This window comes from Bactrocera latifrons, unplaced genomic scaffold (genome assembly GCF_001853355.1).
Source record: "Bactrocera latifrons isolate USDA-ARS-PBARC rearing strain unplaced genomic scaffold, ASM185335v1 scaffold_5, whole genome shotgun sequence".
NCBI lineage: Eukaryota > Metazoa > Arthropoda > Insecta > Diptera > Tephritidae > Bactrocera > Bactrocera latifrons.
In genome coordinates this window covers 4034764-4059616 of record NW_017537156.1, presented here as the reverse complement: position 1 = coordinate 4059616, position 24853 = coordinate 4034764, and the positions used below count along the sequence as shown (strand labels likewise).

General features: G+C 41.8%; 1 protein-coding gene across 1 annotated transcript in view; it reads left to right on the top strand.

Annotated features, from left to right (window-relative positions):
- LOC108973761 (roundabout homolog 2) overlaps positions 1-23823 on the top strand; it is a 163049-nt gene extending 139226 nt beyond the window's left edge. The window contains exons 4-12 of the mRNA XM_018941239.1: positions 1343-1627; positions 2113-2253; positions 3987-4118; positions 4301-5626; positions 8578-8676; positions 8992-9232; positions 9999-10159; positions 13111-13291; positions 20571-23823. Of these exons, the coding sequence (XP_018796784.1) occupies positions 1343-1627; positions 2113-2253; positions 3987-4118; positions 4301-5626; positions 8578-8676; positions 8992-9232; positions 9999-10159; positions 13111-13291; positions 20571-22473 (4469 nt within the window). The 3' untranslated portion in view covers positions 22474-23823. The remainder of the gene's footprint in view (positions 1-1342; positions 1628-2112; positions 2254-3986; positions 4119-4300; positions 5627-8577; positions 8677-8991; positions 9233-9998; positions 10160-13110; positions 13292-20570) is intronic.
- Positions 23824-24853: the final 1030 nt, after the last annotated feature.

Sequence of the window (24853 nt, the reverse complement as noted above, 5' to 3'; positions counted from 1 at the left end):
CCGAAGTCTGGTCGGCGTATTGTTTTTTGTCGTCRCCGTAGTTGAGGAAGTACCTCTTGATCTAGGAGGTGGATCGGCTACAAACAGGTGACTGCAGAGATGATTTTTCYGTGTTCGTTAAGCTGCTTAACTATGAGCTTGTGGGCCTCGTTGTGCAGATGTTCGATGGGAAACATCAAGAGGCATCACGTTGTAGTCCGGAGTGCAACTTTCTGGCATGTCATCCTCACCTTCGCTTAAGCTCATTGGGGTTAGTTGCATTAAACCTGCTTTTCCGCARTTATTTAAAGAGTAAATTTGTTTTGGAACTTAGGCTAAATATATATATTTTTCGGGAACGAACCAGCTATTGTCCGATTCCAAGTTTAGAACGTCTCAATGTGACTAGTACAACGAAGAGAAATCTATCTGATACAATKAAAAACTTAATACTCTTAGTTTATTTTTATTTTAATTTCGTCTTGATGTTAATATGTAACCGGAACCTCTCCATAAAATGGAAATTGCTTTTCTGTCATTGAAAAATTACAAAAAGCGTTGCCTACATTTAGGAGCACTCTTACATATAATATATAATATGGGTTATCCAGACACATTTAAAAGAGAAATCACTTTTATATCACGACTAATAAATAAGACAAATAAAATCCTTAAAAATCGTTTMTTTTTTGGAAACATCTTCCACTTCGACTAAGCTCACTGGGGTTAGTTGGAAACTCGCAGTTTTAAGGCGATTTTTTTTAGAACATTTTAAATCTGAATTTGACTTAAACACATTCTTCGAGAGACCGAACCATGAACTACTGTCAGATGCCCAGATTCGAACGTCTTGATCAGACAATTACAGCGAATAAATCGAAAATATTTTCCACCTTCTTCCATCCTAGACGCATGATAAAGCAGATTCCACTTTAAATTTTCAATAACTATAGTTGGAGACAGAGACAYGCTGGTACCATTTACACTACATATTCATATCAACTTCCGCTTTAAAACGCCTTCTACCACCTATTCAATATTGAACACTATGCATGCACTTTCACCAACCAGTCGTGCATAACCCAGTCACTTAAAGTACGCACCATACACAAGCAACAAAACTGCTCTCACGACACTCTCCGCTCTTCAGCGCCACGTCCAATTGTCTGGTATGCYCGGCATTTCTTAATCGTCTCTTATATCATTTATTTGCGTCTAATCCTTTATTTTCCCAACGCCAGCAGCATTTTTCGCATTCTCATCCACACGCTACTTACCATCCACACAATTTATTTAAACATATTTCAACTGCAATAAAAACTATTTTCTTTTCTCTGTCTTTTTTTTACTTTCTTTCGAACAGTGCTGCGCGACGAATTCCGTCTGGAGCCGCAGAATACACGCATAGCACAGGGTGACACAGCGCTGCTGGAATGTGCCGCACCACGTGGCATCCCCGAGCCGGCGGTGTCATGGAAGAAAGGTGGCCAGAAATTGGATTTGGATAGCACGAAGCGTATACGCATCGTCGACGGTGGCAATTTAGCCATACAGGATGCACGTCAAAGTGATGAGGGTCAATATCAATGCATTGCCAAGAATCCTGTGGGCGTACGGGAATCTGTATTGGCGACGCTCAAAGTGCACGGTGAGTGAGGCAAATGGAAAGCATAATATTTTCTTCTTTTTTTTCTCACACACGTGATTCTGGCTGACAGATATGTATGTATGTATGTGCGTGTGTGGCAAACGTCTTACGTGCTCGTAAGCCAATGTCAGTCCGTTGGTGTTGGCTACGTTTTGCAGGCAATTTACACAGCTGATTGGCAGCGAAATTGACTTGGCAACTGACAACAGGCAGCTATACACCGACTTGCTTGGCTGACCAATGTGTCATGTATGGCACACACACACACACACACCCATACACATACCATACAAACGCCTACCTGCATACRTATGCTACATATCTGTTGGCCACAAACACAGTTTCCATGATTAAATCGTAAATTTCTGCTGTATTTGCTCCACTTTCAAAGGCGTTTGCTTTTCTCAGAATTCAGTCATCTCTTATTCCTGCCTGTCTAATTCGTATTTATGGCCACKTGTGTTTTGTGTTGTTTATCGTTCCAGTGAAACCATTTATCATACGTGGCCCACATGATCAAACGGTATTGGAGGGCTCATCGGTGACGTTTCCTTGTCGCGTTGGCGGTGATCCAATGCCAGATGTTTTATGGTTRCGCACAGCATCCGGCGGAAATATGCCATTGGGTAAGTGGAATTATGACTCTCTGAAATGTGTTTGTTGCATACGTGTCTTTCCTTTTTTTTGGGTTTTATGTGGCTTAAAACTTGRTTGGCAAACTGAGGTAATTTAAGTGCCAACTTTGGTAAGATCGATGTCGCTAGGTTACTTCACATTAATCTCTTCTTTGCCCCCCCGTAAGAAAATGAARATTTTCCTCACCAAGTCTTACCTAAAAGATAAGCCGGGTTGAGTAAATGAGTACCAATTTCACACTCGATTTGTTTGCAGCCTCATTACAGAAGGCGAACACCATTATGAGRGTCTTATTATATAGCATTTGTCGTATGGAGAAATTTTCAGAGAACTGTCCATTTCAAAGGGTTCTGTTCACAGAAGCTAGGGTAGTACAGTAGATATCAGAGCCCTACAAAACGGTTGAGTATACCTACTGTAGTATCAAGAAAACTGGTATATGAAAGGTTTCTTAAGTACCCTTGAGCTCTTCGTTGGCGATAACTAAGTGGGTTGTTGCTCTAAATATGACCGTGACGGATTCAAAGCTACACAGTAAGCCTGCCATAATAATATTTCTAAGAAGCAGCTCATATAAGAGCATTATCTTCTTCAAGTCGATTTCTAATATATATGTAATGGTTTTTGTCTTAAAAACCCGAGGATAGAAATCCGCATACGTATTGACGATTACGCTTCTCAAGTAACCAGTAGGATGAATAAAGTGACTGCACTAAAAAATCAATAMTTCATTAGTAGTAATAATTACATTAAAGATTCTCAGAAATAATCTAAGAAAAAGTACGCGTCCTAAGGACTCATATAGTTCCCGGTCTTAATAAAAACCACCTTATGAGCTTTTTACACAGTCAATCATAAAAAGCTGCTGGAGATCATCGAACAATCCAGGCTACCTAAAAGACTGAAGAGGTGGACTATTAACTATATAAGCGGTCGGAAATCATCCTAAAAGGATGACAAAGCAAATGTTGTTCTCACGCCGCTACTGTATTCCACATCTCGAAACTCCCTCAACCACCAGAGGAAATTTTAATCAAACGCTGGAGATTGTACGTCATGCAATGAAGTCGTTTTCATGTATTCGAAAGCAAGCCTTCCCTTGATCTTCCTTGCTTCTTCTCTGAAAGGTGTTGGACAGTCTCCCATACAAAATCCACAGCGACCATATTCACAAACTGGGAAAAGGAGCACAGACTGGATCTTAAGGTCACAGTCGATGGCGTTCACATTGCGACTACCAGCAATCCTCAAGTCGGTAGCTGGTAGCTCCAGGAGAAGAAGAAAGAAAGACCCGCTGTTGGCGACATTGAGAGATATGTGAAGGAAATGTGTCACCGATATCAAACTCAAACGAAAAAGCTTCAGACGGGTCCAAATACTGCAGTCTGAACGATTAAAGGATCTTTCTTAATGTTTCGTATTGAATACTTACATAACTAGTCCGCAGGCTTCCGGTCAAGGCACATAATACAACACTTYACAAGCAGCCAAGCAGTTTCTAGCGTCTACCAAAAACTCTTCCCACTAGAGTCCGACCGTTTTCGAAACAGAACGTTGAGCCTACCGTTAGACAACTTCGATAAGAACCAACCCGAACCTTGCCACCAAAACAGAGACTAGACAATAACAGCAAAAAAAAAAATAAAATATCAAAAATATCAATTAACTCTGCGGTCGATCTTCCACAAAAACTGACCTAAACTTATTGTGCTCCTTTCCACAGATCGCGTTAGTGTGCTTGAGGATCGTAGCCTGCGTCTAGAGCGCGTCACAATCGCGGATGAAGGTGAATACAGTTGCGAAGCTGATAATGTGGTCGGTGCGATCTCCGCCATGGGCACGTTGACAGTGTTTGGTAAGTAGAGCTCACTCCATTTAGACCATAATAAAAAGTAGTTGCTAGCAAATAAATAGTTTACCTACGCGCACAATACTTATGCTAATTCATTTGYTCATTACTATTCCGCAAACCCGCAAAAACAATATTTTGCACTAACGAAACCTTATACCCGAAACGAAATGTACGCCTGCAAACAGCACCTCCCAAATTCATACAGCGTCCAATAAGCAAATCCATCGAACTCGGCGCCGATACTTCGTTCGAATGTCGGGCAAGTGGCAACCCGCGTCCCACACTCTTCTGGACCATTAAAAATAACCGCACAATCATATTTCCGGGYGCGCCACCACTAGATCGATTTCAAAGCATTAACACCGAAGAGGGTCACTCAATATTGACGCTGACGAATTTCCAACGCACCGACCGCGATTTGGTTGTGGTTTGCAATGCCATGAATGAGGTTGCAACAATAACGGCACGCGCACAGCTAACACTCGACTCGCAAGAGGACCGCCCACCGCCCATTATAATTGCCGGCCCGGTTAATCAGACGCTACCTGTCAAATCATTAGCCACCTTGCAGTGCAAGGCCATTGGATTGCCGAATCCGACTATTTCCTGGTATCGCGAYGGCATACCCGTGCATCCGAATGCTAAAGTGAACATCACAGCGGCCGGCGATTTGATAATTTCCGATTTGGACCGCAAAGAAGATCAGGGTTTGTACACCTGTGTGGCGAGCAGTCGCACTGGCAAGTCCACATGGAGCGGTTATCTGCGCATCGAAGTGCCCACCAATCCGAATATTAAATTCTATCGTGCACCCGAACAAACCAAATGTCCCAATGCACCCGGTCAACCCACCRTATTGAATGCATCCGCCAATGCGCTTACTATTGTCTGGCCGACCAGCGACAAGGCGGGCGCCTCACCACTACTCGGCTACACGGTTGAGATGTATTCAACGAATAAAAGTAAGACATGGATACCGATAGCGGCACGCTTGACTGAACCCATTTTCACGGTTGAAGGCCTTAGTGGCGGTGCGGCGTACATGTTTATTGTGCGCGCTGAGAATGCACACGGTTTCTCGCCGCCCAGCCCCATTTCGGAGCCAATTACGGCGGGCAAATTGCTCGGTGCCGGCGACGGTGGCGTTGTTGGTGGTGGCGGCGCAGGCGGTACAGCCACTTCGGAGCTGTTGCTCAATGAAGCGGAAGCTGTGCTGCAGACCAACGATTTGGTCGAACTACTCGAGGCCAATGCCACCGATGCGACGACGGTGCGACTCGCTTGGGACATTGACAGCGGTCAGTACATTGAGGGTTTCTACATTTACGCGCGTGAACTACACTCGGCCGAATACAAAATGATGACCATATTGAATGCGGGTAGCGGCGCGTCGGCGTGCACGGTCAATGGACTGGAGAAGGCGAGCATGTATGAGTTTTTTCTTGTGCCATTTTTCAAGAGCATCGTAGGCAAACCGTCCAATTCGAAACGTGTGCGCACCATGGAAGATGGTAAGTAGCAAATGCGAGAGAAATTGAAAGTGGGGTACACTACATACATAGTCAGTGAATTTTAACGATGCTGTCCCAATATGGCAGTGTAGCAGTTTGAAGTTTGCAGTTTGTGTGCATGTGTATGCGTAAAGGACTTTTGTCCACTTTAGGGTTTTATGTGCTCGATACTTGATTAGGTTCACATTCACATACCAAAACAATGGTCGCAACAAATGCMGAAAACTGTGCACCTCTAGTAAGAGCGCCATGCACTAGAAGGCAGACGCAAACAAACACATTTTCACCGACACAAAATGTTCCCAATTGTGTGCTGTGATTGTCTTTTTGGTCACAGCAGCTTTAGTTGAGTGATTTATGGCCAAAAGTGACACCACTCTGAACGGCAATTTTCATTTAAAATCGACGAACACCAGCCACCTATTAAAATTGGATCGATTGGTTGGCCATGTAGGAAATAATTATAGAGTTGAGGTACCTTTTTGCTACAGCAGGTTAGAGGTGGATAACTGAAAAGAGCTGAGTTGAGTACTATTATTTAGTATACCATTTCTTAGCTCTTTGGTGTAGGATTAAAGATTAGAATACAACAAATACACAAATACTTTTGGGTAGTTGTTTACACCTTAACCTCAATAAAAACAGTTACATTTCGGGTAGTATTACCAAATGTATTAGTTTTCATATTGAAATTTAAGCWGTTAAATCTTCAATGGTTTATCGTAGGCCCCTTTTCATAAACTATACTTAAAAGTTATGACCAAAGCTCTAACTCATTTGTTAGACAAATTTTGAAACTTAGCGCTCTGAATGTGATTTCGTTAGACGACAAGGAAGATAGACCTAATAAAGTCAGAAAAGATAAAATCGAAGCCTTTCGAATTTCTTGGACTTTAATGTAAAGTCTGCTGAGTTAGAGAGTACTTGGTAATGCAAGTAATGCTTTGAAATATAAAACAACTAACTAACCAAAATGGATCTAGACACGACCAACACTTTTTATAATTATCAACAGCCTATAGCCTTTTTTAGAAAAATCAGATGATATTTATTATCTATCTATTTTATTAGAAGGGCGGGATTCGCTTATAAAGCAGTACGCAACATTCCTTCATGATTTTCGGTTCGTCGATATATCTTCAAATTTATTTTTGATAAGTCTTGGAATCATACGCAAATCTTCCTTTTCTATTGTCCATAGGTTGGGGTTAGGTTAAGTAAGTTTTGGTTATGCCAACAGCCACGCCATACATAGACAAACTTCCAGATGGCAGTTCAGTTCAATTTGAGGCTAAAGTATTCGTCGTACAGAAAACCAACTCTTTTGGAGAACTTTCAAATCGACTTGATATCTAATTTTGATACTTTGTCAGGTCGCTGATTACGAAGTTCCTTCTTGAGATGTTCCATTTCCTCTCTTATTTGTACTTTCCTCCACTTTCTCTTTGTATCGTTGTTATTTATGTCTAACGGGGTCACATGTGTTACCAGTGGTGATAACCAACAATTGTCCCACAGTCCTTTCGAGACCATGTGAGTAAAAAACAGGGATCTCACACATGATTTTGTTGATCCTAAAGGTATTCCATCTCATCCTGATCCTTATGTCTGCCCTTGCAGAAAACAGCTATTGGCTTTCCCAAAATTTCTTTGTGGCCTGGAACCCATTATATTGTCAAAATAGTCTTGCGGTATTTTTTATTTTTTTATTTTATAACGGTTTGATGATTCAYGCCCAGTTCTTGAGCGATGCTACGGCTGCTACTATGCCGGTCTCTYTCGACCAATTCARCGATTTTATCGCAATTTTCGACGACAGGCCTTCCGGAGCGTGGCGCATTTTCGACCACCTCTACATCAGAACGAAAACGTTGAAAACATCGTTGTGCGGTGGAAATGGAAACTTTAGCTGGTCCATAAACTGCACAAATTTTATTGGCGGSTTGAGATACATTTTTGCCTTTATCGTAGTAGTACTGTAAAATATGCCGTATTTTCTCTTTATTTTGCTCCATGKTTGCGACGCTATAACTCACGAGCGACTTAAAAGAAACGACAATCAATCGAACACGTGTTAGCGCGTGAAATGAGCTTTCCGAAAAGGTACAGCATGACTCGCTGCGACGAATAAAACTAGAACTACGCGCTCTCAGCGCCAACTAGCGAAAATACCGCAAGACTTTTTTGACAAYCTATATGAAATCCCTCGATTTGTCTTCACACATTGTATTTTGGATGGGTCTTGTAGTCATCGCGACCGATGTTTTTGAGATATTTTAGGTTAGATTGGGACGCGGACTGTGTCGGCACCAGACATTGATCTCTTAGTATTCCCTTTGGGGACATCAGAAATAAGTCCGATTTATATTCTCAGAAATAACCGGAGTTACAAATGACAACAACAGAACGTTGGTTTTCGAACTTATCGATCCAGGCTAAAATCTAAAGCAATTTATTTCATTTCCGTCATCTCCCACTGATTAAATAGATACTCTTAAACYCCATAAAGCTGAGGATATGTTTGTATGCTTGATAGCTTTGGTTTATGTATACAAAAAATATCATATATGCCACCCAAAGCAGAGCAGTAGCTATATATGTATGAATTATATGTACAAAAATTTACTATTAGTTTTTATAAAGTATTCAATAGCTGTCTTCTAAAGAAGACATAACTTCTATAGCGCTCAATCTAAAGCACAATTCTTTAAATATTATTCGTTTATTATTTTTTTTTTTCCAAAATTTCCCTACTGGGTCATACAAATTCAACACCTACACACCGCACAACGCGACAGCACAACACGCTTTAGTACACTTTTGCTCCGCATTAGATTGCTGCCACTTAACATGGGTCACTGAGTACCCCGACCAACTACACATGTACACACACACACATATACATACACACACTCGGAGCGATTATATTAAAGCGTCAATTTCATTTACAGTGCCCGAGTCGCCGCCGCATGCTATGGAGGCCATACAATTCAATCGGACATCGGTGTTCCTCAAATGGCAGCCGCCCTATCCGAATAAGACACGAAATGGTGCGTATAAAATTCAAATAAACACAAGCACAAAGCGACACACAAACTGATGGTAAAGGAAGACGGAAATCTCTATGAGGAAATGTGCACAAAAGGCAACTTATCTCCTTACCTTTAGTACAACTCGAGCAGGGTTTGATGCCTGGAATCCATATCGTTGACAATTTTCATTTTAGCTTCGAGTAGAAATGAGATTTCTGTTTTCTTTTGCCATGCATATTCCAGCATTTTACATGCAACTTTTTTCAAATTCTTCCTTTTCCTTACTTTTCTGCTCCGCTTTCACATGCTTGATTTTCGTTGCTCCCGTTGCAGGCATTTTGACCAACTACAATGTGCTGGTGAAGGGTCTGGACTCGCACAATACCACACGCATTTTCAAAAATATGACCATCGATGCCGGCTCACCGACATTGCTGTTGGCCAACCTCAGCACCGGCGTTACATATTACATTTCCGTTGCGGCCGCCACCAAGGTGGGTGTGGGCCCATTCAGCAAGCCGGCTGTGCTGCGCATGGATCCACGCACACAATCGCTCGACACCGGCTACACGAGGTATGTATATGCACGAGTATGTGTTAAAAGCACCGGGGCACACAGCACGCATACAAACATATATACACTTGCTAGTGTGTGTATGTGTATGTACGACATGGGCTTTAGTTGACCGTTGACCAAAGCCAGCGCCAATGGCATCAGACTATTTGCGTTCAAAAATAATATTTCTCATGTCGTTGYTGTTGGTGTTGTTGCTGTTCTTGTTCTTGGTGTTTTTGTTGCTATCGTGTCCCGCAATTACGCTCGCACAGCGCTGTTATTTGTTGTTTAAATGGCCACCAACTAGCCGGCGTGCGAGTTGGGGCGCCCGCCCTTGGGCTGCCGGCAATCAACGCAATCACAACACGACAACAGCAACAAAAACAATAACAACATAACCGTAGGCGACAAAACATCATCAGCATATACAGCACATATAACAGCAGCAACAGCAACAATAACAACAATAACAGCGGGCAACATACATGCAGCAGCCATAAATCGACAGCAATTTCACTTGTTTCCTGCGCAAATTTGCTGCTGATTAAAGTGAAAATGTAGTGGTGTTGCTGCTGTTGTTGCTGACTGTATTTGCTGGTGTTGCTAGCTGTATATGTTGTTGTTGCTGCCTGCTGGTTATTGGCATCTTTGGCATGTGTCTCCACCCAACGGTGTCGCTTGTTTTCATTCATCYTTTTCACTGGTCTCTAGTACATTAATTTCCATTTTCTCATTTGCCGCACATTATTTCCATCGTTTCTCATCGCTTTTGTTGCTTTCACAGGTATCCCATCAATCGCGACATTGCTGATGATTTTCTAACACAGACCTGGTTCATCATTCTGCTGGGCTCCATTATAGCGTTAATTGTGTTTCTCTTCGGCGCTTTGGTGCTCTTCAAACGCTATCAATTCATTAAGCAAACATCGTTGGGCAGTTTACATGGTGAGTACTGAACACACACACTAACTTTATTTCGCCATACAATAGTTATATTTACATATTATATTTACTATATATATTCATGTGTTGGATTCYTGATCGGTTTACTGAGTATGAGGTAATAGATAGGCGTAATCGTTTCCTGGAGGCAATAATATTTTTCCTTGCTCGATAATTACTTCAAAATCGTAATTTTATAAGACTCCACAGTATTCATTGTCTTCTCAGCTTTTTTGCTCTAATCAAAGTAGTGCGTTAGTCATTTGTACTCTTCAGTTGCCGGCGTCAAACATTGTACGAGGCTTAGGTTTCTTCTTATGAAGCGTTTCATCGTCCTTTGGTTCAGGATTTGGTATCGCTTTGAGCACTTTTAGAGCTGAAAGACGAGCACCCATTTAAACACTTAAGCCTAGAAAAAGTAATCAGTTATTTTTAATCCTCTGAACTATGTTGATCCCATCAGAAGATTGAGGCCTTTCAAAACATATTTCAATTTGGCAATATTATTTTCAATATTTTTTGATGATTTTAGTTTTGGTTAGATTCTACTGGTAATCCTCAAATTAGGGATGGCACTTGGACTACAATATATATAACTCTTATTGAATCGATAAATGAGACAATTTATACGTTTGACCTCGGGGTCAATATAAACTGTAGGAAAATATAGGTAGAATAGATAATATAGGTAAATATAGAAGTCTTGATATATTTCAACRTTGTMTTCTACCAAACAAATGTTACAGYTGGTATACGACAAAATTATCAACCRTACACCATGCATGGATAGGSTGTTAGAACCACCACAACSAGCGAAAKATTAGCCTTRCTGAGTGTAAAGAATTCACCGWACTGTATTTATTGCAATAGACCTTGCGCAAGAAGAGTCTTACAGTACAGTACCAAAACTCAGCGTTGGTGAAGCTCCCGTGAAGCCCAGCATCCGTGAGTCGAATACACGAAGAGAGTAGAACAACGACCAGTTCCAATTTTACTGATAGCGGGATGAGACTTGGGCGTCTTTTCTCGTCCAATCGTCAGCAGTTAGCTGCGTTTCGAATGTAGCCKRACACCCAWACTAGTCTTATCACAAAGTGACTCGATGCGATTGTTAACGCGGCTAAGCATTCCCTAACCAGCCTTGAATGCACGATTAGTGTGCGCAAGGCTAGTATCGTCGCTCTCTATAGGTAGGGCATAGTCACTTCTCTGAAGAAGTATGCATTCCGGAATAGTAAATTTACCGCTAACTACCTTTAATATTAATGGGTTGACAATTTTCTATCTTGTGCCTTTATCATTTCTTCTATCGCTTTCTCRAGCAATCTAAGAGCTCTTTTATAGAACACACTCTGTAAACTTATGAAGGATTCTTATCTCGATAGAGCTTATTCACTCGAAAGCAGAACTCATTCGAGTTGTCTTCTTAGACACTTTGGAAGACACTCTGTAGACTGGAGAACGAATTTCACTTCCCAATTTTTTATCGAGTCAGATTTTTTCTACTTCTTAAGAAATAAAAATTATACTAAAGTACATATATTTCCGAGCTCATAGTTCACTAAGGTAGAAAACTATAAGATGAATAATATATTTACAACAACAACAGTATCAATTGCATATCAAATGTTTGAATTAAGRCAGATAATATTGTCGACTCACTGTTCCCGTTGCTTGAAACATGGTCAAATAGTTAGCTCTCATGTCTAAGACTCTATCAGATGCCTTGATTTAAGTTGAGCTGACGGTTTKGTAGAATTTTTCGAAAAGCAAAATATGTTCTAACAATTCTCGCACCATTGGCGAAGTCATGATACAGCAAAATTTTCAAAAAGTTTAAGCGAAAGCGCCTAAGAAAGCTCAGTTCAAACAGAGTATCTCACACTTAAACGCTGGTAGTATTTTTCTCTCAAACCTATTAGCTGTATACATACCAACATATAATAACTCATATCATAAGCCTCATTTCGTAAGCCTCATTTCGTAACGAGCTTAATTAATTATTATAAATATTAATAGCGGGTCTAAGCTGTTTTATCGATATAATCAAGCATTTCATCAAATTTCCTTGAAACTTCCTGCTTGTCGATTCGAGACTGTTGCACGAAGCTTTGTACCCATAAATACAAAGACTTTTTCTATTCAAAATAGTATCTTAAATACCAAATAKAACCCAAAAATAAAACAAAAAGCAATAGATATTTTTAGCGCAGTAACGAAACAATAGCGATTTCTTGCGCTCTAGTCAAGATTGCTACAAGTGTGTAGAAACGCCTCCAACGTTACAGATACATRAATTTGCGAAATGCAAAAGCAAAGCTGAACAAATCTACGAACAACAAGCGTATTGAGAAATGGCGRAGAGGCACGTGAAAATCTCATTAATTATGAGCACAATGAAGGCGAACTTGAAAAAAAATAAAAATAAAAAAATTATAATAAAGCAAACAAAAGGTACATCAAATGTAGCTTAGCAAATTAGGCGACTTGATTAAGAGCTGCACATTATCAGCGAAAGGATACAATAACTGTCATTTGCTTAACTACACGCAAATAAATCGCTGATGAGGCGTGAGTGGCAGGAGTAAATGAGTGCAGCAAAGTTGTTTTGGCATTTTATGGGTCTCCTGCAYAGCTTTAAAAAACAAGAAAAATTATGCGAAAGGGTTCAGAGCACGCAAAACATAGATATTTTACAAGCGCCGCCAACCATGTTGCCTACCCTAATGAAGCGTTTTGAAGCCATTTGCTATAAACGCTACAACCGCTGATTTTGAACGCCTCAAAAGTGCCTTAGGTTCTTAGGCGAGTAGGAATTCACGAATTAAGCACATATTTACACACGCATAGATATAAAAAAGTATATACTTGTATATTACTTTCCTTTCATTTCAACTCCACCATATATGCTGCTTACTCATCCAGCGTTTTCATTTTCTGCTTTCTTATTCCAGGCAATCACGCAATCGGTGCGGTGCGCAAATTTCCTACGCTACCGTTAAATGCCAATGGTGTTTGGATCGATCCGACCGGCGGTGTATGGCGTCAGGCTAGCAATTGCACAACAAAGGACCAACTTCCGGATTACGCACAAGTCACCGGGCAGCAAACGTTGCCGTTACCCGATTATGAACGGTGAGTTATAACGCGCTTATTTTGGTAATTTCCAATACAAAAGCATATACAGGCACACACACACACACACATATATATACACACATAGGTATAGGCAAATGTAATCAAAAGTCATCAGTTTGCAGGGCGTTATCGCTTGCCTCACCTGCGCGCCYAGCAAATTAGTTATCTATTGTGTGAGCGCAAACAAAACGGCAAAGTGTTGCCTACATTTTGGCGCCCTAGCACAAACGGTTACGAAATGTGCGTGTTGCGAATAATCTAAGCATGGCACTGCTTGCAATGGACGGTGTGTGTGTTCGCAGCCTTAGCTATAAGCATATATCAATGCTTAGCAGATTTTCTGCTCACTTCCCGCTCTTCATTTAATTACTTTGCTTACTAATTTGCATTTGTGGCTTCATTTGATTTTTAGTTTTTTTATTATTTCGTGTGGTTTCTTACTTTTACACTCGGCGTCCTTGATTTCACCCGTCCGTTTTTAATGCTTTGCATTTGCTTTAGTTTTGCTATTTATTTCTGCTCTATTTTCATTTCCGATTTCTGCTTCTTTTCATTAACTCTCATTTGCCACAACTTTTCAACCATTAACTGCCACCGATAAGCGCTCGCAAAAGTTTCCGCTTGTACCTATAAAATTAAATGTTATTGCCTTTTGGTTTAAGTTATTTCTTTTATTATCTTGTTTTCCCCATTTTTTTATTAATTTACGCCAATTAATTCTGGAACTTAGGATGCAAATTGTTAGCATGGATTTTAGACGGCTTTTATTAGGTCACAKTATGTAATTAGCCTAAAAATAGTGACATATACAAAGTTATCAAGTAGTTGTCTTTAAAATTAGGTTTCGTATGATTAAGTATTCACTTCCGGACTTATTACTATTAAGATTTTCCGTCCATATTTGTCAATCTTCAGTTGTCATTAAGAGAGAGAGGAATTTAAGAATCGTAAAATCTCCTCAATTTATCTAAGAGCGAAAGGGCGACCTCGAATCGGACATAAGTTAAAAGGGCAGTGGAAGAACCCCACAGCTTCGTCTCCTGTTTCCTTCGTATACCCATCATCTTCAATACGGTATCCTTATTGAGTGGTTCCGACCAATCGTCCGCACGCCTGAGCTGCTGAAAGCGTCCGTGGTGCTAACCGGCAATTACGCAGCTAGGAAGTGTCATATGGTCTTCTCTGACGGCTTCTATGAAAACTTCAGCTGCAGTCACTGCTATCAGTTCCATAAGTTTCCATATTCCCTGCTCGAGTCTCGCATTGTCAAACGCTAAACATTGGTCTTGTTTCGTCTGTGGCTTCTTACCGGTCGCTTAACCGAAGTTTAGGCTACTGTTTATAATATTGCAAATGTGTTTGTCACCCCTAGTGTTTGATGAAGTGAATGATTTAGAGTTCTTTTCGTCGACACCCTGTACGTTCACTCTACTCTTCGTCCCTTTCAATAATGAGCTGACAACCGGCACACTTTCCGAATTTGAAGTTGGTTTCGACTTTGTTTCTCTCTCATTCGATTTTATATTTTAAGTTTATGTGGCTTTTTACCTACCACTTAACCGAAAATTGGATCAAGTGTTTCGTGAACTGAAGCTGCATATGTATCGTCCTCTCCGGAAACTTTTGCTCCATGCAGAGGCCCCTATGCTTTGCTTGAGTTCCCGATTGGCGTAAACGTGTTAGCGGACCTGGTGAGGAGACGAAAGTCTCACGTCTTGTGCTATAACCCTACCTAGAGTTCTTGTCGGCCCCAGTTCAATTCCCTGTCTTTCAGTTCCTTGCAGAAGTTAGCCGTGCTTCTTGAGAGGTTTCTACAATACCAAGAAGGTTCCTTCAGCATCGGTAGTGAGATGCATCGAAAAGACCCTAGGTTCAAATCTAAAACTAAATTCTAGACAAAGCCGCTGTTGCTCTGGCCTCAATGGCTCGTAAGTACAGAGATTGTCAGGAAAGTAATAGGACTGATTATATTCCTAGCTAACGAACGAGCGACTGGTCAGTTGTTGTTCGTTAGAGTTAACTTTTTTGTGAAACTCGGTATGTTGCTTTAGCAAAGACAGAGAAGCAATCTTCAGAGTGGCGCACGCCCGCGTCTTCTCGCCAAAAAAGGGAGGAAAAAGCAAATCCAAAGTGAAAACGATGCTCATTGCCTTTTTTGACATCAAAGGCATCGTCCAAAATTATTTTTTTTCTTCTGGAAAAACCGTCAATACCAAGAACTTAGGAAGTCCTCAAGACACTCAAACGAAGGGTCAATTGGGTCCGACGAGACATCGCGGCCGATTGCTTGTTGTACCAYAACAACGCCCCTTCTTACACCGCCTTCCTTTTGAACAGCTACCCAGTCAAGGCCCGACGCTTCCGCATCTGCCCTACCGACCAGATGTGGCCACTTGAACTTTTATGCTTCCTTGCTTGAAAAGACCGAAGAAAGGCAAGCATTTTGAGATGACAGAGGGGATCCAAGCAGCATGCACCTCTGCTCTCAAGACTATTCCGGAGAATGACTTCCGCAACACTTTCAATGCTAGGAAATCGCGCTGGCAGCGCTGTATCGACACAGAAGGACAATAATCTGAAAGTTTTTAAATAACTGAAACGATTGTTTCAAAAAAAATTTTTTTTTTATCGACTCCATCCAATTATTTAACGGACAAATCCTGTAGTCTTACAATTKCTGATGAGCATTACCCGAGGTACACTCTACAAACTATCCAGCTTTCATTGGTGGCTTTAAAGAAAGAAAACGTTTATATATGCGCTTATTTGGAATCAATACTGTTTTATTTTGAATAAGTATCAGCAAAAATTTTATCACTTCTCCACTTTATCAAAGTCTGCTCCTGACTTCATTATTCACTGTCATGCAAGGGTTGCTTATATTGCATTAAAAGTCAAAGCAAGTTGTGACGAGTCGTCTCAATTCCAATACATACTCAAGTGTCGATTAGACTAATTAATCAATAACTTTATTAGCCTTAATTAGAAACCTTGATATTTAACCTCGAAATTTCCGAGCGCACCACCACTTCTCSTCGAGGAAAATAACGCGCCAAAAAACTAAAACACTCAAAGTCAATGAGTAAACCGCTTATTTCGCCAGCGTATCATATAATTAAAAACCAGCGCTACAGCCGACAAAACAACAACAACGCGCTTGATATGAAAAAAYGCTTCAAAGTCATTAAAGTGTTACACTTGAGTGCATTTTTAGAAAACTGCCGCGAATAACGCGACGAACGAAGGATGTCGAAAAGTAGAAAGAAATGCAAATCAAATGGCTGCCAGCTGGCATTTTTTAGCGCAGCGCACGCTGAAAGCAAAACCCCCAAACTTAGGGAAAGTGAAATGAAATGTTTAGCACGCAGCCACGTGTTGTCTGCATACTGTTTTTGAGCGTGCTGTCAGCGATGCAGAAACAATTATAACAACAAGAACGCAGCAGCAATAAACAGAAATGCTTGCAACGCACAACAGCACTATCAACAATATTGTCGGTTCTAAAAAAAGTACAAATTATATACTTGTATGTATATATTTTTTTTTATTTTTTATATTTTACTCTGGCCTTCCACTCGGTGCCTCCCGGCGCGTTGTTAAAACCGCCCCGCTATAATGTCTAGCGCACTGTCTATCAGCCTTGTTGTTGCTCTAGCCGTTAGCCTGCTTCACAGCCCCACTGATTCGTTGTTCGCTTGCCAACCGCCGCATCCGCCTACCTCTTGGCGCGCTTAATGAATTCCCAGCGAGTTGATATCCTCCCCTACTCCACCTCTCTAACCAACTCCATCCACTCCTACTCTCCGCCTTTTGTGTGCTGCCGAAATACTCATTGCGTGTCCCTTTCGTTCTTGCTTAAAATTGAATGTAGCAAATGAAATGAAGGCGGTAAGCAGCCAGCACTGGCAGCCCTGTGGTTGCATTTATTTGTACTCGAATATTTTTGTTGTTTTTTGTTTTATTTGTGACCGCTGTACGCATTTATTTACCTTATTGCGTTTGCATTGTTTTACATCCCTTTTCTTATTTAGTTTGTACCTCCACACCTCACCCCTCTCTGTCAATGCCCGGTACTGTGCCCGCTCCCCCCCACTGTTTGAAATATACTTCATTTCCGGTGTAGCGCGCATATACTTTCGCTGGGAAATTTCATTATATCCGTTTAACATTTGGCAAAGCGCGCGTCACCATAAAATTTATTGCCATCAAAGCCATTAAAATTGTGATTTTTTAATACACCAACTTTTTGCACGCCCAACTCTCCGATTCCCCACGCGCCTGTGTCTCTTTGTTGCAGCTTACCGCGCGCTGACTACTGCACACTCTCTCAACTGCTTTAAAATCTGCTATTATTTCTTGTTAATGACTATTAAAAAATATATACTACCGTTAGCGTAGCGTTTTAACGATTTTCTAGCATTGATCACGTATTCACGTTTGTTCGCATTGCCATCCATATAAAAGAAATTCCAATTAAACCGTTTAATTGGCACTTTTACAATCGCGTTTATTGCTGCCATTTTCTATTATTTATGCACACAACTTTTTTTCTATAATTCAGCACAGTTGTTGTAAAAATATAACGAGCATGTGGCTATCTTGTTCGCACCCAAGTTTCCTTCATTTGTTACCTGTAATTTATGTCAAATGGATATCGATAATTTATCGGTCGCCCAATGTATTGACAGCAGAAATAAATACAAGTCCATTCCGTCGCTTTTTCTTTGCGTTATAACGTGTGATCCTAGTAGAGGTACTTTTTTTTAATTTTTTTATTTTTTTTTTTTTTTTGTTTGGCAGATCACGCGTGAACAGGCAATGAAGAAAATATAGCAGCAGAGAGTATTTAACGAATTGGCGCTCTTTACGTGGAGAATTGAAAGCGTACAAACTACAGCATGTGCAAGAAATGAAGCCGCTCGCTTCGCTCTACAGGCTCTTGAAACGTTCCAAGAAGATCCTATTCGAACAACACTTTGTTCAGCGATGAGGCCCATCGCTAGCCCAAAATTTACGCTAGAAAATGCGCTCACCAAGAGCTTCCTTCTTTAAATTGTTTGTTTCGTTGGCTGTATGGCATTGGTCCTCCACATCAACATCCTTCAGTTCAGATACGAAAAATGCGGCAATTTTGTTTATTGGCATACCCATTTAACCAGAGCTGTGATTCATCGCTGAACAAAACTTTCTTGTGGGACTCGATGTTAGTGGCCATCTCGGTTTGGACATGTTCTCCAATTGCACGATGCGTTTGATGGTCGTTCGGCTTCAATACTTCCACAAGTTGGATTTTGTGAAGCCTTAAATCAAGATTCTTCCACCAAATGCGTCAGAGGTGAACACTGAAAAGCCTTGTTAAGGGTCTAATTATCCAGTAGAATAATCGTGGTGCGAAACCAATCCGTGGTTTCTCGAATTAACGACTCTGTTGGGCGAAATCCAATATTGTAATTGGTTTCGAATTAAGGATGTTCATTCTGAAATGGCAAAACAAGCCGAGTATAAATGAAAACTATAATACTAAAAAGTCGAGAACACAAACCKGGACAGTGCGTTGATTGTTGCAGTGTGGTTCGACCAACAGCAGAGGCGCGTTGTGCTGGTAGAAGCGCACTTTTTGCCTGCTAAATGGGGAGTGTTTTTTTCAATATCTTGCTCATCGTAGTTGCTGTAGGTTCCACCCACCCGATACCAGCAAACGATGGTCTTTTCGGCTGATAGGACAGTCTTCGTCTCTTCGAGGAGTGGATTCCAAACTTATGTGAAGTGAACTCACGGTTGTATTTGTTATCTGCAGGGATCAAATGCGACAGCCCCTCCCCGGCTACATCTTTTTAATGATTGATAAGCTATGCAAGATACATTTTTTAATTTCTACAGTCTCAGCTATCTCAAAGACCTTCAGCAGGAAGTCTGCCAATACGAGATCGTGGATAGCAGAAGTCATTCCTGAAGTAATTCTCAGGAATTCTGCCGATCTCATAATGCGAATCCGTTCCAATTATATGAACCCGACTGTCGTGGAAACGAATCGTAGATATTTATGACGTTATCCTCTGTTTTTGCCGTTTTCGAGGCACCTGGATCTGCAAAATCAAAAGTTGATAAYACTCTTAACTAGTTTTTGACGCCGGCGAAAGAGAAGAATCAGCGTAGACTGTCTCCAAGTGCTCCTTAAATTCATTAACTGATTTCGTTCTTTTTCCAATTTGTCTAAAACCCGCGTTTAGACCTCCTCCCAGGTTCACACAATATATCACTGGTGTTAATTGCGCCATCTGGCGGTGCGCCTAAAGATTYYYMARCCATCTCWTATTTATCGCGAATTGTAGAAATTKAAACGAATTGYTTAAAAATTCAACTTTTCTGTTTAGCTGRTTGCATAAGTCTATTAGCGCATAAGTAATTTGTTTAGGAGTAGGAATTCAGTTAGCGCTATTTGATATTTTTAATGGCTTCATTTAACGCGATTTCTTTTGTAACCTACTGCCAGCGGTCATTTTCCGTTTCCGGCCTCATGTAAAACAGCCAAAGCAGCCCCCTCCGCCGCCTTGCAGRGTCACACCGCAGACTAGTTACACTTGCTGGATAATGCTAACGAGCTGCGACCGGTGCTGCCACTCAGTCGGCGACTGGCTTTCTTTTTAAGAACTCAATTGGTAGCGCGTGTTCAAATGTGTATGTGCTTGAATGCATTTATTTGTAATTGTGCGTGTCGCGACCACACAACACTCATAAATACTCAATCATTTTGCCAAAAAACAACAACAATTTCCGGCAACAAACCCCCTGTAAAATGCGGAATGCAAACGAAAAACCCGGTGCTAGCCAGGCAGCCGGTGGGGGATGCGGCGAGGCAAAAAAGAAAACGGGAAACACCGCAACGGCATGCAACAAACCAATTGACGTTGCTACACATGAATCGAACATGCAACGTAATGTTGCAATCTGTATGTTTGTCGCCGTATGTGGTTGTGTGACATATGCGCGGCATAGCACCGCGTTCCTTGGCATGGCATATTCTCACTGCCAACGGGCAAGCGTTCGCGTAAACGCAAATGGCAAATAAAATGTATGTTTGTACGATGTACTTCCGTTCTAATGAAAATGTTCGCTCGTTTGCCAGGAAATRACAGCAACAATAATGAAAACAAAAAACACTTAACCAACCAASYACACACACACACACACACACAGAAACATACGCACACTTCTTCGCCAACTCWTAGCTAACTRAAAACACATTTCTCTTTCTTCTTTATTTCCCTTTTGGCAGGCTGACACCGCTCAACATGCCCGATTATGCTGAGGTTGCATGTTCAACATTCAAAACGCCCAACGGCCCACTGGGACACGTAACGCCGAACGGAAATGCACATGCCATATTGCAGCAAACATCCGGTGGCAATGGTGGTGGTGGTGCTGGTGCAAACAATGTGCCAACCATCGGTGGCATACACAATGGCAATGCGCTCTATGATAGCTGCGGCGCGTATGCAACAACGAATTTGGTGGCGAATGCCAAACTCTATCAGAATCGCTATGCCACAACCGCGAAAACAACAGCCGCTGTGTCAGCCGTCGCCGCCAACGGTAAGGCAATGCGCCAATTGAGCAATGCCAACGGCAACAATAACAACACTAGTCCAGCGCATAATAAACACGATGACTATCGCGCCGCTGGCATGTAYTCGGCGCCACCCAGCGCGCACTATGCCGGCCTCATCGATTTGGCCGCGTCGAATCCCTTCAATGACAAAATGACCGCCTCCACCGCGTCTACGGCGATTTTGAGCGCCTCACCAGCGAAAAGCGCAAGCAATAAGAAAACCGACGCGAAGAGTTTGTACGGTGGCAGTCAGCAAAAAATCAATATCACCGAAAATAAACTGGATCTCATGAGCAACATCAGTCGCATTTCGCCCACACCGACCAATGGCTCGTCCGGCTCATCTGCCGCCACCGCATCCAGCTCCGCGGGCAGTGATAGTGTGAGCTCATCATCCAATGCGCTTATGCCGCGCATGAATCCCTTCAACAYTGGCAACATGTGTGCCACCCCCAGCAGCGGCAATGCTAATCAACGACAACTACAACAACAGCAATTGCTTGCCGCCAGTAATGCGTTGCGGCAGGGACTTGGCGCCTTTGCCAGCACCACATTGGCCGCACAGATGGTAACCGGCGGTGGTGCGGGCACGCTGCGCCGCCAGCGTCATCCGAAAATATTCAAAAGCGAAAACAACATTAACTTTGGCAATCTATATGGCAGCGGCAATAATGCAACTTCCAGCAATAATAAATCACAATTGCTCATTAACCACATCGGTGGCGGCGGCGGCGGCGGTGGCGCTGGCAATGCGCTTACACTTAGCGCCGCCACAAATAGCAGCAGCGCCGCGCATTTTGACTTTCTCACAGGCGGCGAAAATAGCGCGCTAAGCGATGGCGGTGGCGGTGGCGGCGGCGCAGCACTAACTAATGCGATCAACGAGGCGGCTAGCGATTTTGGCGCCGCGCTTAGCACATCAACGAATCAACTGCTCAATGATTGGGCTTCCAGCGCCAGCGTCGCGGCTGAACATCAAACCAACACACATGCACCGGCGTTTACGCAATCGCCAGCGCATCACCAACCACCGACGAATCAACAGCCACCACACCAACAAAACTACAATCACAGCTTTGGCAGCAAACAGCCGAGTAAGCAGCATTTGTACGTGAAGGCGAAGGATGGCTCGTGGTCCACCGTCTCCTCGGATGCATATCAATCCTACCAGCAGCAGCAGCAGCAAGCGCTGACACAAGGTGATAAGCCACAACAACAACAACAACAACAGCTACAGCAGTCGCTAACAACAGCAAGTCATAGCAGTAATTTTAATGCCAGCAATAATAGTTGCATTAGTAGTAGCAGTAACGGTAGTAGTAGTATTAATAGTAGTAGTAATAAGGCGGGCGCCGCTCAGAAGAGCTTTGATAGCTGCTTAAATGAATTCAACGCGTCGCTGCAGAAGGCTAGCGCTAGCGCTAATAACAGTAGTTGTAATTACAGTAATTTGCCCGCCGCCCAGCACACACCCACACATACACAGCAAGCCGCAGCGCAATCACAGCCAACGRCAACAACAACAACAGCGAAGTATTTTACGAGCTACGGCAGCAGCGATAAGGTGTAAATCATGAGGMGTTTACGCGCTTTCGGTTCGCTGCACTTCCACATTCCTTTCTCTCCACTTCAAKCGCCGAATTTGTAGGTGGCGCTCACTTTCCTAATTACAAAGCGCATTAATGTGTGTCATTAACGCGGCGCGCACTCAACGATTTGAGGACGCAAAACTGGTCAGCGACTATGGGCGGTGTGTGTTAGAGCTCAAATTAGTGGCCGGCAGTCTAGTTAAGAACAAGCTGAGAAGCTGAGGCGGTAAATATTATATATATGTAATCAGTTAGTTAAAAATTGAAGTGAACTACGAAGCTGAAGTGAAGTGAGTGTAGTTGTTGGGGGTTTTGGTGCATAAGTTTGGCGGAAACGGAAGTTAAATGCAGCAAGCCATTGTAAAACTAACTAACTATAAATATCGCAAGTTATAGCAAATATATGATGCGCACATAAACTGTTACGATCCTTATGGTAGTGAAGCTAGTTAAACGATATCACGAAATAAAAAAGCAAAAAATATTTTTAAAAATGCACGAAAATTCGAAAACCCTACACGAGTAATATAAATAACAGAAATAAATCCATATTAGAAATAGAACGTTTCATAACACATATATCCGTGGAATACTGTAGTTATATGTGAGGGAAAAGGCACTAGTCCTCAATTAAACCGCCTAAACTACAATGCMTCCTTAAACACGTTTTTGCTCKTGCTCTTTCCCGATAAGCTTTCAWTTAAACAGYTGGGAAATTAGACACTTCMAGATTCCAGTCTAGTCTGCRTAACTTTTCTATAGTATAATTCCAYATAGTACGCACTAATATGAAAAATATCAGCAGAATCCGTGATTTTGTTTTGAGCAGCTTGCTCCATGGATTTTAATGATACAGGGTTTGTACGGAAAGTATATGACTTATTTTCTTCCGCCACGACTATACTTCGGACGCGACACGACTTCGTACGGCAACTGGAATCGAGCGGCTCGTCTCTTATTTCCGAGCACCTGGTAAGGCAGGACAAATATTTTCGCGGGACGCGGGACGTTTTTCCGTGAGTGGAGAAATCCAAAAATGCAAACAACAACCCGGCTCACACCGCCTTTCTTGTGAACAGCTACTTAACCACGGCCGGCATCCCAATGACTTCGCACCTGCCCTACAGCCCAGATGTGGTCCCCGGACTTTTGTTTTGTTTCCTAGGCTGAAAAGGCCGATGAAAGGCAAGCATTTTGAGACGACAGAGGGGATCCAAACAGTCTGAGTCTCAGCTCTCAACGCTATTCCGGAAAACACCTTCCGTGACGTCTTCAATGCTTGGAAATTGCCCTAGCAGCGCTGCATCGACGCAGAAGGTGCCTATTTTGATAGTTTTTAAAGAATAGTAAGAATTGGTTCAATAAATGTCGTTAAATTGTCTCAGTYCTATTACTTTTCRGAMAAAACCTGTAAGAACAATATCGATCAGTAACTCAGTCTTTTGTTCGACGAACCTCCAAAAAATATGATTTACATAATTTGAACATATTGAAATGTCGGTTTTTAAGGCAAGGTTTTGAAGATCCGCGAAATAGCTGAGACGGTAGCAAGCTCAGAAGGCTAAGTGAATCACCTCCTATAAGTATTGATCAGGAGAAAGCCCTCAGACTATGGTATCATGGTTACTCCCACCGTATAACGGCAATTTTGTATTGACCGACCGTCGATTGAAGATCCGCAGAATAGCTAGCTCAGAACGCTGAGTGGACGCCATCTTGCAAGTGTTCATCATGAGAAAGCCCCAGCCGAYACCGGGTAACGGGCGTTCAAGAGCGATCTGAAAGATTTCGGWTCCGTTGATAGAAGTTTGATCGACTCGTACAGACTAGAGACTACATACGACGAACTTGGTCCGCAGAAGGTGAAAATAGTTTAGGGGTGAGAAATGTATATGTATATGTCACAAAAAAATTTACTCTTTCGTTGGCTCTGACCATGTGTCAAATATCGAGAACTGTTTTTTTTTTTTTTTTTGTTTTTTTGGGATATCAACCACGTTTTGGACCGCCGTCGTAGACTTATTTTGACTTATTTTCGTAAGATCTTTAGTTCCAAACTGCAATTTATATGATAATAATTTCACATTTTTTTAAGTCTTGAGGGATTTTTATGGGTCTTTAACAGGTTTAGATCATTGTTTTTTCAACAAAAATACTCAAAATATTGTGCTAATGAATTTTAGAATCCTCGAAATCTAGTCACTATACATACAATGCCACTATGCACCTTAATACTACAACTTCAAACTGTGAATAAAATAATAACGAATCGTAGACATACGAGAATACAGTTGTAAATAGTTGAAATGCATTAATGACTGGTTTGTATATGCTGTACTAAAGGAATAAGACGCCGAGAAG